General features: G+C 41.3%; 3 protein-coding genes across 8 annotated transcripts in view; 2 read left to right on the top strand and 1 right to left on the bottom strand.

The window, feature by feature from the left end:
* Positions 1-82: 82 nt before the first annotated feature.
* Positions 83-8764, top strand: Cmc4 (C-x(9)-C motif containing 4). 4 transcript variants are annotated; one of them, XM_013035353.1, is made up of 3 exons: positions 83-354; positions 7631-7698; positions 8424-8764. In XM_013035353.1, exons 2-3 carry the CDS (start codon positions 7641-7643, stop codon positions 8567-8569), a joined length of 204 nt encoding a protein of 67 aa, XP_012890807.1. In that variant the 5' UTR covers positions 83-354; positions 7631-7640; the 3' UTR covers positions 8570-8764. The 4 variants fall into 4 exon arrangements, with proteins under 4 accessions (XP_012890807.1, XP_012890806.1, XP_012890808.1 ...); XM_013035352.1 differs by lacking the exon at positions 83-354 and adding an exon at positions 558-642; XM_013035354.1 differs by lacking the exon at positions 83-354 and adding an exon at positions 5878-5948.
* On the top strand, positions 559-7658 carry Mtcp1 (mature T-cell proliferation 1). 2 transcript variants are annotated; one of them, XM_013035350.1, is made up of 5 exons: positions 559-642; positions 5521-5672; positions 5778-5948; positions 6031-6082; positions 7631-7658. In XM_013035350.1, the coding sequence occupies exons 2-4, from the start codon at positions 5568-5570 to the stop codon at positions 6076-6078; spliced, it is 324 nt and encodes a 107-aa protein (XP_012890804.1). In that variant the 5' UTR covers positions 559-642; positions 5521-5567; the 3' UTR covers positions 6079-6082; positions 7631-7658. The 2 variants fall into 2 exon arrangements, with proteins under 2 accessions (XP_012890804.1, XP_012890803.1); XM_013035349.1 differs by lacking the exon at positions 7631-7658 and adding an exon at positions 6169-6252.
* Fundc2 (FUN14 domain containing 2) overlaps positions 652-16876 on the bottom strand; it is a 33077-nt gene continuing 16852 nt past the window's right edge. The window contains exons 5-7 of one of the 2 annotated variants that reach the window (XR_001175779.1): positions 2020-2025; positions 1285-1421; positions 668-727 (exon numbers count right to left, since the gene is read on the bottom strand). Coding sequence is in view for 1 of the 2 variants with exons in the window: in XM_013035346.1 (XP_012890800.1) it covers positions 1407-1421; positions 2020-2025 (21 nt within the window). In the remaining variant the exon portion in view is untranslated. Of the gene's footprint in view, positions 1422-2019; positions 2026-16876 lie in introns of both variants that reach the window. The other variant, XM_013035346.1, reaches the window with a different exon arrangement.

Below are 16876 nucleotides of genomic sequence, written 5' to 3' on the forward strand. Positions count from 1 at the left end.
TTGGGCAAGCGCGGGGGCGGGGCCCGCCCGGCAGCACCTGAGAAACGCCCGCGCCATTTGGGGCGGGCGTGGCCTTGGGACAGGGAGGGGTCCGAGCGGAGTTGGGGTTTTAGGCGGGGGCGTGGGGACGCCCGCGGGAGAGTGCGCTCCTCGGCCTCTGGGGGACTTGGTCTGTGAGCGGCGCCCCAGGCGCCTAGGCTGACTGGTCCCGAGCGCCGGCGCCCATCTTGCTGGCCCGCCGACGCGCAGCTCGCGCGGCCTACACGCTTCGGGGACAGCCTTTGCGGCGACATCGCCGCGGACGCCGGCCTCTCAAGCCAGAGGGACGCTCTTTTGAAACTCGGTCCCAAAAGAGTTAAGGGTTTGTTTGATTTATTGATTGATTGATTGATTGATTTTTTTTTTAATTTCCAAGTCAGCCAGTAAATCTCCAAGTCTCTCAGCACCATTTCCGGTTGCCGGCCCAAAGTCCCCGAACTTCGGTTCTGGCAACCTCGACCCCGGATGTCCCTCCGCCGGCCCTGGCCCTGGGCTCACGCCGCCGCCGCCGCCGCCGCTTGAGTGGCCCGGGTGGGGGACCTGGAAGTTTTAGCCTAGCTGGTCTGGAGGCGGAATAACTAGCCAAAGAAACGTTGTATTCATGTGAGTAACCTTTTACAGAAACAGTGCTAATCACTCTTCAGCTGGGCTGGCTGCCGCTGCTTTCTACAAAGGCTTTTTGACATATCTGCTCGAGACAGGGAAGGGGAATTCAAGGACTTTTTAATTCAAGTTCGAAAGTGTCTTACCACATATTAACACGTTCCCTCAGATCCTATCCTGATGGTGAAATGACACGTAAAAGGAATTTTATTTGGGGTTATATCGACCAACGTCAGAAGAGTTAAAGTACCCAATTTACCAGTTTACTATTTACATGAGGATTTTAGGAGCAGTACTAAAGCCAAGAAAATGTTTGCATTGCTACCAATCTACGTTTGTTTCTTTTATTTGTTTTTCTGATCCCTGTGCAGTTCTGCAAACCAGGCAGATGTGGCAGTATATTCTTAAGGGAACATTCTTAAGCTGCTACTTAAAAGAAGGTGTTGATGCTTTGCTCTTTTCTCCCAAATCAGTTCCAACTCAAGTCTTCCCACAAACAGGGTCCCAAATCTCGTAGCACAATACCAGCAGCCTGTTCTTACCTAATGCTTATGGATCACGTAGCACACATTTCCACAATTAAGTGTGATAAGTATGCAAGCTGGGGAAATGAAAGTATACAATCACATTGGATCTATTTACCTTCTTTCTTTTGATTTTATGTCATCTGTTACTTTCAGTTAATTTTTCATGGCTACTGTGTCTTTTTTCGATGAGGGCAGCAAGGACTGTTCATCTTTCCTGATGATCTGGGTATTTTGAGTTTATAAAATTCTTTTTTTTTTTTTTTACTATTATTTAGTCATCTTTCTTTACAACTGAAACTCTGGGAATTCAAAATTAACATCCTTGCCCATGAATTATACTTTATTTAGTCATCTTTCTTTACAACTAAAAATTCTGCAGCAGACAGGACGGTTCGCAAAAGGCCGTCAGAACTGTGGGTATTCCTCAGATCAAAAAGGGAAAAACAAACAGAAAAAGAAAGAAGAAGAAAAAAAAAACAGAGAGGAATCCCAGCTGTCCTGACTTTAAGCCCTTTATCCGAGTCATGGCACCATTTATGTTAGGTTTTTAAAAAGAGGTAGCCGAGTAAGAACAGCACCAGAATGCACGTGGTATTCAGGTAAGGGGTAGGTTTATTCAGTAGACCTGCTGGGACCAGGCAAGGTTGGCACTCCACGTGGCTGGGAAAGAGAGAGAGAAGGGAAAGAGAGAGGAAAGAGCTAGAGCAGAGAGAGCAGGGAGAGCTAGAGAAGAACAGTGAGGGAGATAGGTAGCAGAGAGAGCTAGAATAGAGCAGTGAGAGAGCAGAGAGCTAGAAACGAACAGAGAGAGCTAGAATAGAACAGAGAGAGGGGTTTATAAAATTCTTTTAGGCACCTTTAGAAAGAAAAACACCTTTGTTGAAGTTAGTCAACCTCATATTCCAGAATAGCATTTACTAACTTTGATAATGTTCATGGCTACCTTTTACTGCTCCAACCATTTAAGTGGAGCAGAAAACCCCTTATTAACATTTATAGCAAGCTTACTGTGTGCTACATACTCTACCAAGGATTTCTATACCTTCTATGTATAAACTGCCCTAGTTGGATTTAGGCCTGGCAAATCCTAGCTGTCTAATCTTACAAAAGTTATCTAACTTGTCTGCCTTTACTTCACCTTTAAGTAGAGACAATAGTACCAACCTCATAGCACCATATGTGTACATATGTAAAACATATAACAAGTGCTAAGTACCATTATAATTAATATGTCCTTTAGTTCTCAGGAAACTGAGGTAGCAAGATATTAACTTACTGAAGAGCACAAAGCTTATAAGAGGCAGAATCAGGATTCATTCACAGGCCAGGCTAATTTGGGGGCCTGGGTTCTTGGTAATTTCACCCATTGTACTTGCATAAATTCATTAGATGACTTCAAATAAGTGTACTCACTAATGTTTAAAAACTGTTCACACATCTCAAAATAAATTGTAATTTTTAAGAAGACACAAAATTCATTCTATAAAGGAAAACGATCATTTTATATAAATTACTACAGAAGCCTTTCTATGTTTCATGTCATCCATTTAGAATCTAGTTTACACAATGCCAAAGAGTACTGTGTTGAGGACAAAATTGCCTCTAGTGTCAAAGTGACACCTTGGGGACAGTCTCTTTTAGTGGATGATGTAAAGTTACCTAAACATACTTTGGAAGCCATTTGCATTTGCAACTAGTACTATTCCTTGGGTTTAATTACTTAGTTGTATGTACCTTGTACCTAAGTTTATCTTGAGATTTTTAAGAGATCCATTCTTGTTCAAAGTTCTGAATTTTGTGAACAAGTGTTATGTACAAAAATGATCTCTAGTCAAATAAACTTGGGAAATGTTAAACAATACAAAGTTTCTTTACTGCATAATTTCCTGGACCTTCTACTATTCTGATGTGTTTTATAACTCCCAAACTTATTTAATCCCCCAAAAAAGTGTTGGGAGCAATTGTTATAAGAATCACATAGCACATATGAATGGTGCTCCATTCATTTCATCTGTGGTTTTGTTTTTTATAGGCTTTGATCTCAGCATTTGCATTTCTCCACAGAGGAGGATGTTTATGGGTCATGCTCATGTAATGACTTCTCTGTCCCTTCATCACTGCAGTTGCCTGTTTCTGGGCCTTGATGTTCTCTGAATGGTAGCACATGCAGGTCTACACAGATGTGCTAAGGGTTGTTCCCAGGCTCATCTGGATTATACAGCATGTTAACCTTTTTAGGGTCACAGAAGCACATTATGCTGCCTTTCTTCTAAGGATATTTTGTACTGAGTCATAGGCTCACTTTGTAGTAACTCAGTGATTCAGAACATCACCTGCCCTGTGTTCTATTGGATATTTTTCCTTTCAATGTTGGGATAATGAGTAAGGTTTTCTTTTCATTTAGAAGAAATATTAATGTCAACATGTTGGTTGTTACAAAGATATATCAATGAAGTTCATGTGGTTCTGAATCTTTAACATTGGTTTCTACTTTTAAAAAATTGGTCCACAACCGTTGTCTTTTGTGCTAAAAAAAATCAAGGCTTTATTATATTTTATTTCAGTATTAGCATTTGCTGAGGTTCTGTTTGTCTCTTCTTTCCAAAGCTCTGGAGAGAAGAGACAGAACAGTTTTATCTGCTAATGAGAAAGTGCTTGGAAAAATACAACTAGAGAGTTATGAATTTTAGAAAAGTAGAAAGGAAAAGATATGGATCTTGAGATAAACCTGGTATGTAGTGGAAAGTTTAGTTTGGATACCAATGATAGTGGTGGTACTTGCTACAATTGGTGCCGGATAAGATGTAGGTAGCAATTAATGAAGACCTCTAAGAAAACTAGTTTTCATTCTGCATGAGAGGTGGTGTTATCATTGAAAGAAATTGAGGTTTGGCTAAGGAGAAAAGATTTCGTCTTAGATTAATTTGAAATAACAGAGTATATCCATGTGAAAATAGAAATGTATGCAAGCTCAGAGTGAGATCCTCTCAGGTCATAATGGGTAAAGCAACTATGATGCTGTAAAAATTATTCACAAAGACAAACCATTTCATAAGTCCATAAAAGTCCTTTTGTACTTTCCTTTTAGAGAAGTCAAACTGTTAAAAAAAACAAAAGCCAGATTCAGAATGTTATACTTGAAAAAGAATTAATCATTAGTGTAGGTTGATACATTTTTTTTTCTTTTGTCAGTCGTGAGGCCTGAACTCTGGGCCTGGGCGCTGTCCGTCAGCTCTTCAGCTGTAGACTAGCACTCTACCACTTGAGCCTCAAGCCCCACTTCCGGCTTTTTCTGCTTATGTGGTGCTGAGGAACCGAACTGAGGGCCTCAGGCATGCAAGGCAAGCACTCTACCACTGAGCCACCTTCCCAGCTCCTGATACATTATTTTTTTCATCTAATGTATCATATGTTGTAGCATCTGGTTTGTTCTGGATAATCTCACTTTGGATGTGCTAACCACCTCCCAAGCTGTGCTACATTTTATTTCCTACATAATGGCTACTTCATGGGAATAGGGGGCCTTGTGTCCTGGGACAGATGCCCTAGCGTCATATCTCTGCTATGTGAGAGGTGGATATACAAACTGTACCATGAAGCTATGAAACTGAGTCATAAGAAACACATACAGAAAGTGGAGGCATGGCTTAAGTGGTAGACCACCAGCCTTGAGCAAAAATGTGCAAGGCCCTGAATTAATTCCCCAACACTGGCACACCCAAAATAATGACAAGGTCCTCAAATGAGATCTAGGGCTAGAGTTGGCCTTACCATCCACTCCTGGAAGTGTGCTTCCTCTCTACTTCTCAGAGTACAAAAGTGATTCTGTGGACTTCTAGCATGGGGAATAAAAACTTAACTTATGCCTCTCTAGCTCCTGTAGCATATTGAATTGAAACAAACATACTCATCATTGAGAATCTTGCCATTTTTTTAATGGAAGCTGCTTAGAAGTGGTTTTTACCTAGGGAGTATGGTATGCATGTGCTTATTTTATTGCCTTTCCGCCAAAACCACATTTGTCCTTAGGCATCCTATTGTGCATTTTACCTATTACTAACTACATTTTGCCAGGCACTATTTTGAGAATGCAGAGGATGAGAACAGGGCCCAGCCTCCTGTCACGCAAACTACATTAACACAGCACCCACTTAGAAGGCTTTGCCCAAGTGTCACTTCAGTGTCACTTTCAGTCTTTCAGAAAGCTTCAGATGGCACTAGTTCTAGTTAGGCTGTTCAAACAGGTTTGTTTGGTTCTGATAGGTGGTTGCTAATCACCAATCACCTTGCTCATTGGTGAGTTTATTCCAACCCAAAAGTCACACCTGTGTCCTGTGCACGGGTGCTGCAGGCTTAGGTGGAGAAAAGCAGGGATAGAATTGGAACCCAAAGCCCAGAATGGCAAGAGAGGATGTGGGGGCTCCACCCGATCATCTCTGGGTTCACCAAGAGGGTATCTACCGAGACGAATACCAGCGCACATGGGTGGCTGTCGTGGAAGAGGTAACTGCTCATTTTGCTTATTTGATTTTGCATTCAAATAACTTGATTTCTATCTAGTCTCAATATCCTGAAGTCTATGGTTTTGTTTTTGATCATTCCCATTAGGAGACGAGTTTCCTAAGGGCACGAGTCCAGCAAGTTCAGGTTCCTTTAGGTGACCCAGCTAGGCCAAGTCATCTTGTTACCTCCCAACTACCTCTCATGTGGCAACTCTACCCAGAGGAGCGCTACATGGATAACAACTCTCGCTTGTGGCAAATACAGCATCATTTAATGGTACACATGTTGCTTAATCATTTTCCATTGTATTGGGACTCCTATAATAGATTACTCTATACAATTTTTCTTTTTCTGACAGGTCAGGGGAGTACAGGAACTGTTGCTTAAGCTTTTGCCTGATGATTAACCTGGTGAGTATTTCTATTTCTCTGCCTTCCTCTCCTTCCTCATTTTCACTCTATTCAGTTATGGTGATTTTAATGATTTTTTTTTCCAGGTGCTGTGATTCTAGGAAGATATGCTCCTCTGTTCAATTCATTAAATGGCAATCACTTCATCCACCACTGCAGTGCACCCACTCTTGGGCCTGGGGGAGGGAGCGGGTTGAAAAACTGCTCAAGGACACAGAAGTTTAGGAAGGGTCATGAAGAATACTGCAAATGACACTGCAGAGAGGGGGTAACTCAGGCAGAAAGCAAATCAAAGCACGTAGCGATCACACGTAACTTGAAATTGACTTCTTTGGAAATTGCCATAGAACCTTTAATGGACATCATCGGCTGGAACCGGGATCTCATGAATCCCACAAAATCAGCTTGTGCTACCGAACAGATGCCCTGATCACCAAGGACTTGGTACTGATTTAGAGGGAAAAGAGCAGCTCCTAGCAGCATCAACATCCATTTGTCACTTATTTGCCCTGCAGCACATTCACCTGCCTTTCCTTCTATCCTGTAAATATCTTAAGTTTTGTTCTAGTATTTCCCACCCTAGTACTACCTAATTTAGATTCTGGAGGAGGGATGTTATTTGCACTGATTAGCTACAAATGCTTCTAGGCTTTTCTTTCTGAAATTGTGTTTTCAAATTGTGAAAAAAGTTGCTGATCAAGTCTAGGGGCATTTTTTAAATTCCTTTTCTTGTTATAGATATTTTAAATAAGCTGGTTTTCATAAGGGCTCTCAAAGAAATCACGTTTAGCTACTTAACTGACACTTTGCTCAGGAAGTAATAGCACCAAATATTGCTGATTTCTAGGGAAGTATGTACTGCCTGTAAGGAATTTCCTGAGCTAAAATAGTCATACAGTTTATATACATTGAGTTTTTACTTTTTAAAACAAGTCTTGGCCAGAAGAAGTGGTACACATCTATAGTCCCATCTACTGGGGAGGCAGACACAGGAGGATCGCTTCAGCCCAGGAGTTCAAGGACAGCCTGGACAGCATAACAACATCACGCTTAACAAAAAATGAGGAAGAAAAAAGTAATACTTGGGAATAATAGGCTACCATATAGTCCAGGCACTATCCTGTGTATTTTATATACTTTGTCACATTTAGTCCTTCCATCAATGCTTTGAGGTAGGTATGATTCCCATCCACATAAGCAGTGAAGAAAAATGCTTGAGTTTAACCCTTTGTCAAGAGTTTCTTCTGTGAATCATAGAGCTGGGCAGTGGGCCAGGACTGCCAAGCTCTAGTGTCAATGCAAGATTGATATGATATTCAAAATGAGCTTTAATTTTTATGTCAAGCCATTTATATTTTCCAAAATTAATAAATATTATTAAAATATAGTTAACTCATCCATGAATGAGAAGAGTACTTTCAGTGTAAATGCTTTCCAGCAATTATAAGGGCCTACTACTTGTCCCAGAAGAAAATTCCATGTACAGAAGTTTTAAAGTCTTTCTGGTTAAAGAGAGAACCAAAATTTAAATTATTTTTCTTGTTTTAGTTTTCTGAATATGCTGCCAAAGGATCCATGCCAGAAACAAGCCTGTGAAATACAGAAATGTTTACAAGGTAGTATGTAAAATGTTTTTAAATATTTTTTGACTGTGGGAACTATAAGAGACCACTTATTCTCTTATCAGCAACTTATTGCTGACTGAGGTAAAATCGAATTGCAGATTTTTTTGGTGTTGCTGTTTGGGCTTGTACTGGGGCTTGAACTCAGGACCTCTCACTCTTGCTTGTTTTTTTTTTCACTCAAGCCAAAAATGTACCAGTTGAGCTTCTATTACCTGCTTTTTGCTGGTTAATTAGTGAAGTTTCAGGCTTCTTTCCCTGTGTGTGTATTTATAACCTGTTCAAAATCTAAAAGCCATTTTTACCTCCAATGTAAAAATGGGGGGTCTAAATTTGACCCTCAAGTGGTTTGCCATATCCTGATAGACAGACTTAGACTTGATAGGAAAAGTCCAACCATCAGCTTAAACTGTAGATAAATAATGGGGCTATGTGTCTTTTTTTTTCATTACAAAAATCACAAAGGGCATGCTGGAAAAGGGCATGCTACCTTAAAGGAAAAGGGAAATCTATTTTAACATAGCTTCCAACTACTTTGTAAGTCATACTTTTCTTTCCAACTGGCCTCCTGAGAAAGAGTTCAGTGGACTTGAGTGTATCTCCTCTCTTCCAATTACATAACTACTGGAAGTCAAAAGGGGTGAGAAAGGCTTTATCTAAACCTCCTTGAGTCTTCTTAGTCCTGTGAGATCATGACTAGAATGTGCCTATTTTTCCAGCCAACAACTACAATGAATTGAAGTGTCAGACTGTCATCCAAGAACTACGTAAGTGTTGTGCTCGATACCCGAAGGGAAGATCTCTGGTCTGTTCAGGATTTGAGAAAGAAGAAGAAAACTTGACACTGAAGTCTGGATCGAAGTAAAGTTCTGCTGGAAAAGAAATGCTGCTCTGTTTCCACCAAGCACATTTTATTTAAACTTCCGACTTTCTTCAGGCCAAGTAGCAGCAAATATCAAATGAAAAGGCCAACTACGAGTATGCCACCTATGCAGGGGCAGAAATATAAATATGTTAAAAGACATGTAGAATGTAATAAAACTGAGCTGCTAAAATAAAACTGTTTAAATTTTTTTTTTTTTTGCCAGTCCTGAGGCTTGAACTTAGGGCCTGCGCACTGTCCCTGAGATGCTTTTCCTCAAGGCTAACACTCTACCACTTGAGCTACAGCACCTCTTCCTGCCTCTTCTGTTTATATGGTACTGAGGAATTGAACCTCTACCACTAAGCCACATTCCCAGCCCAAGAGAATTTTTTTTGTCAGTTGTGGGGTTTGAACTCTGGGCTTGGGCATTGTCCCTGAGTTCTTCAGCTCAAGGCCAGCGCTCTACCACTTGAGCCATAGCGCCACTTCCGGTTTTCTGATGTTTAATTGGAGATAAGGGTCTCACGGACTTTCCTGCCTGGGCTGGCTTTGAACCACGATTCCAGCCTCCTCAGTAAGATTACAGGCATGAGCCACCAGCATCCAGACAAAGAGAAATTTTTTATATGACTAAATGTATTTTAAGACTCTTAGACACAGATATAATGTGTCTTTAATACTTGAGTTCAGACCAGTGCCAGTCACGAAACTGAAGTCACCTGAGGCAGATGAAAGGACTCCTGCATCTTCCACCATCATAATCATGACGCCCCGCACATTCCATGGTAAATTCACTCTAAGCTTCCTTTAACCTAACTGCATAGCACTAATGCAAAACGTCATTACACATGCCAGGGGAACATTTCTTTCTGCTTTTGCTTATTTGTTCAGTCAATGGTAGGAAAGTCATATTACATGACTCTTAGTGTTCAGTGATCCCTAGTTTATTTTTTGCCAGTCCAGAAGCTGGGTGGTGCCCTGAGCTTTTGTGCTTAAGATTGGGGCTCTACTGCTCAAGCCACAGCTCCACTTCTGGCCTTTTGTGGTTAATTGGAAATGAGTGTCATGGACTTTCCTGCCCCGACTGGCTTTGAACCATGACCCAGATCTCAGCCTCCTGAGTAGCTAGGATTACAGGCATGAGCCAGTGGCACCCAGCTCCCTAATAATTTTGAGGAACTGAAGAAAAAATATATTTGGAAGTCAGGTAAGTAGCAACAGAATTAATGTATTATGTGGTTTATCCTTTCGCTGTGGTTGTTTGTATGAATATAGGCAAATTTATTTCTGTGCAGAAGGGTGAGCCATTAGTCTTGATATCTTTATAATCAAAACCAGTTAAAGTAGAGAACAATGACATTAAACAAATCTGCTGAAGAAAGAATGTTGGCAGTTGGCAGCTACTTTGTGTTGATTAGCTTTTTTCAAATAGGTGCTGGAACTACCACTGACTCCCCCAAAAAGAAAAAGATGTGCAGGGCACTGTTGGCTCATGCCCATAATCCTACTCAGGAGGCTGACATTTAAGGATCATGGTTTGAGGTTAGCCCAAGCAGGAAAGTCTGTGAGACTCTGTTTCCAATAAAGTAACAACAACAACAACAAAATAGAAGTGTAGCTGTGGCCCAAGTGGTAGAGTGCTAGCCTTGAACAAAGAAGTTCAGGGACAGTGCCCTGAGTTCAAGCCCCAGGCCTGGCACGAACAAAAAAAAAAAAAAGAAAGATGACTAATATGATAGGTCCTTGATGTTCAAACACCAGTGTTGTTTGAGGCCAACTGTTTTCTTTAAAGCAGTATGTCCTCAAAGTTTTCCTAGGAATTGTAACAAGGAAATAAAAGGGTTCTTTGGATATTTTGAGGAATACTAGATGAGACACAAGTAAACAGGTTTCTTTCCTGTCTGACTTTAGTGCCATATATTAAGTTATGCTTCTTTTGAAAGGCTTTTCTTTGGGTCACTGGGACTTGGGAAATTTATTGCCTTAGAGACATTTGATTCACAAGCCGAAGAAACAGTGCAAAATTTGCAGGAAATAAATGAGCTATTATTAGCAGTAAAACAATTCAATAATGCATTTTACAACTGTTTGCATCATCTCTAAATCTCAATCACATTTAAAATCAGTTGACAGGATTCCATTAGGATTGTTAAATATCAGGTTGATTTTTTTGTTACAAAATTATTGAATTATTCAAATGATTGTAAGTGATTTTTTCTAAATGTAAAGTATTTCACATAGAGTGTCAAAAACTTCAAAACTGTTCCTTCTTTTAAACTGTCCTGGCTGAGTTTGTCAACAGATCTATTAGAAGACATCAATTTTGATTTCCCTTTCTTTAGCTATTATAACATACAGAAAAAGAAAATAGCTAACAGAGAAGGCTGAACATCTACAAAGTGATTTTTGTGATAAAAAAATCAATGTTAGCACTGAAACGGTTTTTGATCTCCAATTTTAGACATAAAAAGGCCTTTAATTGTTAGTGATGCTGTTTAATCACAGTGACTAACATACCTCTGCTGGAAAGGTAATTTTCCTTTTTCAATGGGCAAATCAATTGTAGGGGACTTTGCAATATATGAATAAAAAAATTAGCATCCTACAACCTTTCACCTGGTAGTTTTAGAAGCCACTGATGACAAAAGCCCCTGCAAGAGCAGGGGATGGAAGACCATTTTGCCACAGTACAACTCCCTCCCTTGAATTGTAATAATTAATATTCAACTAGTAATAATAACAATATTAATTATTAATTAATAACAAACTAGTGTCACACTTCTGTTTAAAATCCAGAAGCCACCATTAGTTGTATGATGCTTAATTTAAAAAGAGTATAAAGTCCTCTTAAGTATTCATGTATTAACAGCAGAACTATAATTTTATTAGCACCAGCTTCCAACTCTGTTTCTCAACTTCCAACTCTGGTTTTCTCTTGGTTTCTCATTAGGAATATTTGAGACATTTTCAAACCTCAGGCTGTGCTAGGCAACACTGTTTAAAATCCATGTAATTCTCATGTGCAAGCAAGAATGAGAACCCCTTCTCTCAATAATCGTGTCATTTTTTTAACAGTTTAATGTTGGAAAAAGAGAGCTTTCATAACTCAAAAGGGGAAGAAAAAAGCAACCCTTTCTGTAGAAAAATCCGTTTGGGGAGGAGGGGGTGATGGTACAAGTTAATAGGCTGCAATCACACCACCAGAGGGAGGCTGAGGCAGGAGTGATGGTGCTAAATTAGATACTTTGACGATGTAAATTACAGACATTGAAAACAAAAGCAATTTTTACAGGTCGTGGAAAAATTCCATGACTAAGAGCCAGATCTAAGAATAAACATGGTTTTACTTGGTAACTTGAAGTCTGTCAACTCCCCAGCCCCACACCACCAGCACAACCAGCAGTTAGGCTACAGCAACTAGCCATGCTTTAACTTTACACTCATCATTTGCCTAGAACACATTCTGGGTAAACAAGAAAAACATCTGGTAAAGCTCACCCTTGAACAAGTTATTCTCTCGTTCAAGAATACCCCCTAATAACAGGCTTTTCTGCTCTAAACAAACCTGTTCTTCTTTAGTTTTTTCAACAGACCAACAGGCTTTATTTGGGACTGAAGCCTGGGAAGGGCGACCAAATCTCCTTCAGGGTGGCTGAAGGGGAAATGGTGCACCCGCTTACAAGTACAGTCTCTTTAAATATCAAGAAGAAAGAGTGAAGACTGAAGTCAGAGGGAGTGGGGGGCAGATGAAAGCAATGTGAGCTGGAGGTGGGGTGGGGAGCACTGTTAATCTGACTGAGGAGTTTCAAGGTCTTAACAGCATCTGTGTCAGTCGCATCTGCATCAGACATGGCCTTGCTCTCAGGCTCTCCTCCAAGACTGCCAGTGCATTTGTTCAAGGGGAAGGGAGGGGGAGATGATTCAGTGGAGTTGGCAGTGAGCACAGCTCTAAGACATGGCTGTCAAGGGAAAACACATCTTCTAACTGGGCAGATGCACCAACAATACCCCCTATATCAACTTGTCAACTGAGGAGACTTGGTGTTTGGAAATCTCAAAATTTTATTTTCCAAAGCATAAGCTATAATTAGAGGAGAGTTGTTAAGACTGCAAAATTACAAAGCACACATTTCCTTTTCCAAAGTAAGAATATACAACACAGTTTTTCTAGCCATGCTCTAACACTTAGTGCTTGCCATTTAGTCAACGAGTACCAATAAAAGTCTTACCCATGTGTCAGAGACCATTTAATTAAGAAGTTCACATCAAATTCACTATCTTCATGCTTAGATGACAGCATCAAAGTTTTATAACAGATGATTTAGGTAGTACCACGTGCTTATTTGGAAGAAAGTTAAAAGTTGCAAACTTGCTTTGACTCACTTAAGCCTTATGAATATGCCCTACACTTGGCATCCACTTTTCATATGTCCACATCTCCAGTATATTAGAGACACGCATTGTTTTCCTTCCTTGCTAAATAAAATTTATATACAATTCTGACCTAATCATCCTTATTTTCTGTGATGATGCCATAGAGTTGGATAGACTCAAACTCACAAGCTACAAAGAGAAACACTGGCTAAAGTGAGAGAAATTGAGGCAGAGACAGAGAAAGAAAGAAAAAACAGAAAGGAAGAAGAAAAGGAAGAAAAAGGGGAGGGCAAGGGGAAAAGGAATGACTGAGTTTGAGTCCATCCTGGAAAACCCTATCTCAGAAACAAACAAAAAAAGGAGGCAAGGAAAAGAAAAGAAAGAAGGAGGGGAGGGAAGGCAAAGGGGAATGAAAGGGAAGCAAGCAAACCAATATCAGAAAAAAACAATTTTAAGAAAATCCATGATCTTTAAAAATAAATGCATATAAGCCACACTAAGTGATTTCTGGGAAATCAGGTTCAGGCCTAAAACAGGTTTCTACCCTGTTCTCCAAGAGTTAATACTAACATTGTATAAGTGATTAACTGAGCATAGAACCTGTTTCAACTGACTCTGGTTTCCCAGAAATCTTGCTGCATGTCACGACTAAGAAATGAAACAGTATTTGGTGGAAGGAGTAGAGAAGACAGCGCTCTTTCCTATGGGGTGAGGGGGCTGGAAGAAAGTTTCCCTCAGACATCTGAGGACACTTAGAAACTTAAAATCTATCCCTATACCATAATTTTTTTTCCAAGCAGAGATTTATGGTGTTTTCATCAACTGCACAAAAATAGAGGTTTCAAATAAGAGATTAACTACTAGCTGTGCTCATTTTTCTGGAAAACATTGAACAAAAAGATGGTGGAGGGCTGGGAAGGTGGCTCAGTGGTAGAGCGCTTGCCTTGCATGCATGAGGCCCTGGGTTCGATTCCTCAGCACCACATAATCAAAAAGAAAAAAGCCGGAAGTGGCGCTGTGGCTCAAGTGGTAGAGTGCTAGCCTTGAGCTGAAGAGCTGAGGGACAGCACCCAAGCCCAGATCAGACCCCCCCCCCAAAAAAAAAGATGGTGGAGAACTCATTCCTTTCTCTTTTTTGGCCAGTCCTGGGACTTGAACTCAGAGCCTGGGCTCTGTCCCTGATCCTCTCTGTGCTCAAGGCTAGAACTCTACTACTCAAGCTACAGCACCACTACTGGCTTTTTTGAGTCGTTTATTGGAGATAAAGAGTCTCACAGAGTTTCCTGCCTCGGCTGGCTTCCAATTGTAATCCTCAGATCCAGCCTCCTCAGGAGCTAGGATTACAGGTGTGAGCCACTGGTGCCTGGCTTAAAGGCATTCTTTTAGTAGTTAACTACACAGGAGCTTCTGTCTTAAGAAACCACAAGCTCCCACATTAATAACATTAGTTCATCCCTTAAAGTCTAGCAGAACCCAGGACACAGCATCTGACAGATCTGGCAGCGAGGGCTCTCATCCAAGTGGTAGGCAGATCAACCAGTTAAGAGGTGGGGCAACCTGGGGCCATTTGGGTAAAGTGTTATTAGGATGTCATTTGAATGTCAGTGACATGTACACTAGAGCTGCTCTGGCAGAGGATTCACCAGGCTTCAGGATTAGCAGAGATCACAGGGCCCTGAGACTGGAAACTTGGAGTCTGCCTGTTGAGCTTCAGCAGGCAGCTGTAGCAAAGTGCCTTTGACCCTTCCTCTTGCTCTCTGGCCTGGGGAGGGGGCAGAACTGGGTAGGAGACCTCAAGTCCCTGCTTACTCTGTCCCACACGGTAAAGGTCAAAGGGCTGCCCAGAGTAGTGAGGATGCATGGCACAGCTGTAGTGGCTTAGGAACCTGAAAGAGGGGGAGGAGACAGCACAAATCTGGGTGCATGGGCGGGGGAAGGAAGGTGTCAGGGAGAAGGAGAGGATGGCAGTGGCCATAGCTATCTAGGACCACAATTTGGAGTTCCAAGTGCAGGGATACCACATCATTGCCAGCAGAGCGCGCCAAAACCCAAACACATTGAAAGCCAAGTTTCTCCGGACCATACATTCTGACATGACTCAATCCCTCTGTGAAGAAATTTCGTTTCTCAGCTTTATAACTACTAGTAATAAGCCAATGTTACTGGACTCTGAGTACTGGAGGACGCATTTGCCTCACTCAATAGATGTAAATCAAAGGAAGTGCACTCAGTGCAGCTGCCTTGCCTCACGTCACCACCTGTTTCGCATACAGGGGCAGCTGTTCTTTGGTGGCTACCTTCCTACTTGAGCTGAAACAAAGCTGTGGGCACAATGAGGCTTCCTTTCAGGTTTTCTCAATACCTAAGCCCACTTCAATGGTGGTTCAGCTACATGCAAACATGAAAAGTATACTTACTAGTAATGGCTCAACCACTGCACCACCTGTGCACAATCACAAGTGACTTGAGGACCACACTCTGAGCAGAACTCAAGGCCATTCTTCCTGCTCTCATAGTACCAGATGAAGCAGACATGTACTGTTGTCCTCAACCATGCCATGCAAGGTCTCCGAAGCAACTACCTAGCAATAAAAACATCACGACGGACCTACAGATCTTATTTCAGACAATCAGGAGTTATGAGGCTGGACTATTCCAAACTTCTCAGGGATTCTCAACCTCCTCATCTTTACTGGCTTCACCCACAATCACAGAAAAAAGAGATGTTCAAGAGCAACACCCATCCCACTGGCAAAGCATTGGTGGCCCACTTTCCCCCACATGCAACCCAAAGGGGTACTTTAACTATCTCCCACAGTCACCACTCCACTGGTATTAGTTACAACAGAAATGACAGCTGCAGCTACGATCACCACAAAGGGCATAACCCAGAACTCCAGGCATCAGAAGGATGTGGAGAACTCTGAAACTCAATGCCTTAATTTCAGACATAAAGATACTGCAGGTAAAACAAACAAAAGGAACTAACACGGACTCACATCATGCACATGCAATACAGGCCTTGTTTGGATTTTGATTCAAACTAAATGTGAAACACTTAAGAAATGTTGAGTCAAGCACTGGAAGCCCACACCTGAAATGCTGATACTCAAGGAAGCTGACACCTGAAGGATCATGGTTTGAAGCCATCCTGGGCAGAGAAGTCCATGAGATGCCACTTCCAAAATAAGAAGTAGAAAGCTTTGCTGGAGATGTGAAGGAAGCTGAGCAATTGCAAAGGCTACAGTTCAAACCCCCAGAGCCACCAAAAGAAAACAAAACAACCTCCCACTGATGGAGCAGATTGTTTTCGATTATAGTACTAGTTATAGTACTAATATATTTTAACTAATATTAGTTATAGTACTATAATACTAATTACTTTTAAGAGTAGTGCTGAGCTGAGCATGGTGGCTCATGTCTGTAAGTCAAGCTACTCAGGAGGCTGCCATCTGAGGATCTCGGTTCAAAGCCAGCCCAGGCAGAAAAGCCTGTGTGACTCTTACCTCCAATTAACTACCAAAAAGCTGAAAGTGGAGCTGTGGCTGAAGTGGTAGAATGCTAGAGTTGAACACAAAAGCTCAGGGATAGCTCCTAGGCTCAGAGTTCAAGCCTCAAGTCAAGCACACCAAAAAAAGACAAAAAGAGTAATGCTATGCCAACGATGAGAAAAGTGTGGCTGAAATTAGGAAAGCAACTCCATTCATAATAGCCCCACAAAAATAAAATACCTAGGAATTAACCAAAGAAGTGAAGGCCCTCTATGATGAAAACTTTAAAAACCTGAAAAGGGAAATCAAAACAGAACATAGAAAGTGGCAAAACCTCCCATGCTCCTGGATTGGAAAGATCAACATCATGAAAATGGCAATACTTCCCAAGGCTATCTACAAATTCAACGCGATACCTATCAAAATTCCAACCTCATTCTTC

The sequence above is a fragment of the Dipodomys ordii genome, unplaced genomic scaffold, assembly GCF_000151885.1.
Source record: "Dipodomys ordii isolate 6190 unplaced genomic scaffold, Dord_2.0 Scaffold209, whole genome shotgun sequence".
Classification (NCBI taxonomy): domain Eukaryota; kingdom Metazoa; phylum Chordata; class Mammalia; order Rodentia; family Heteromyidae; genus Dipodomys; species Dipodomys ordii.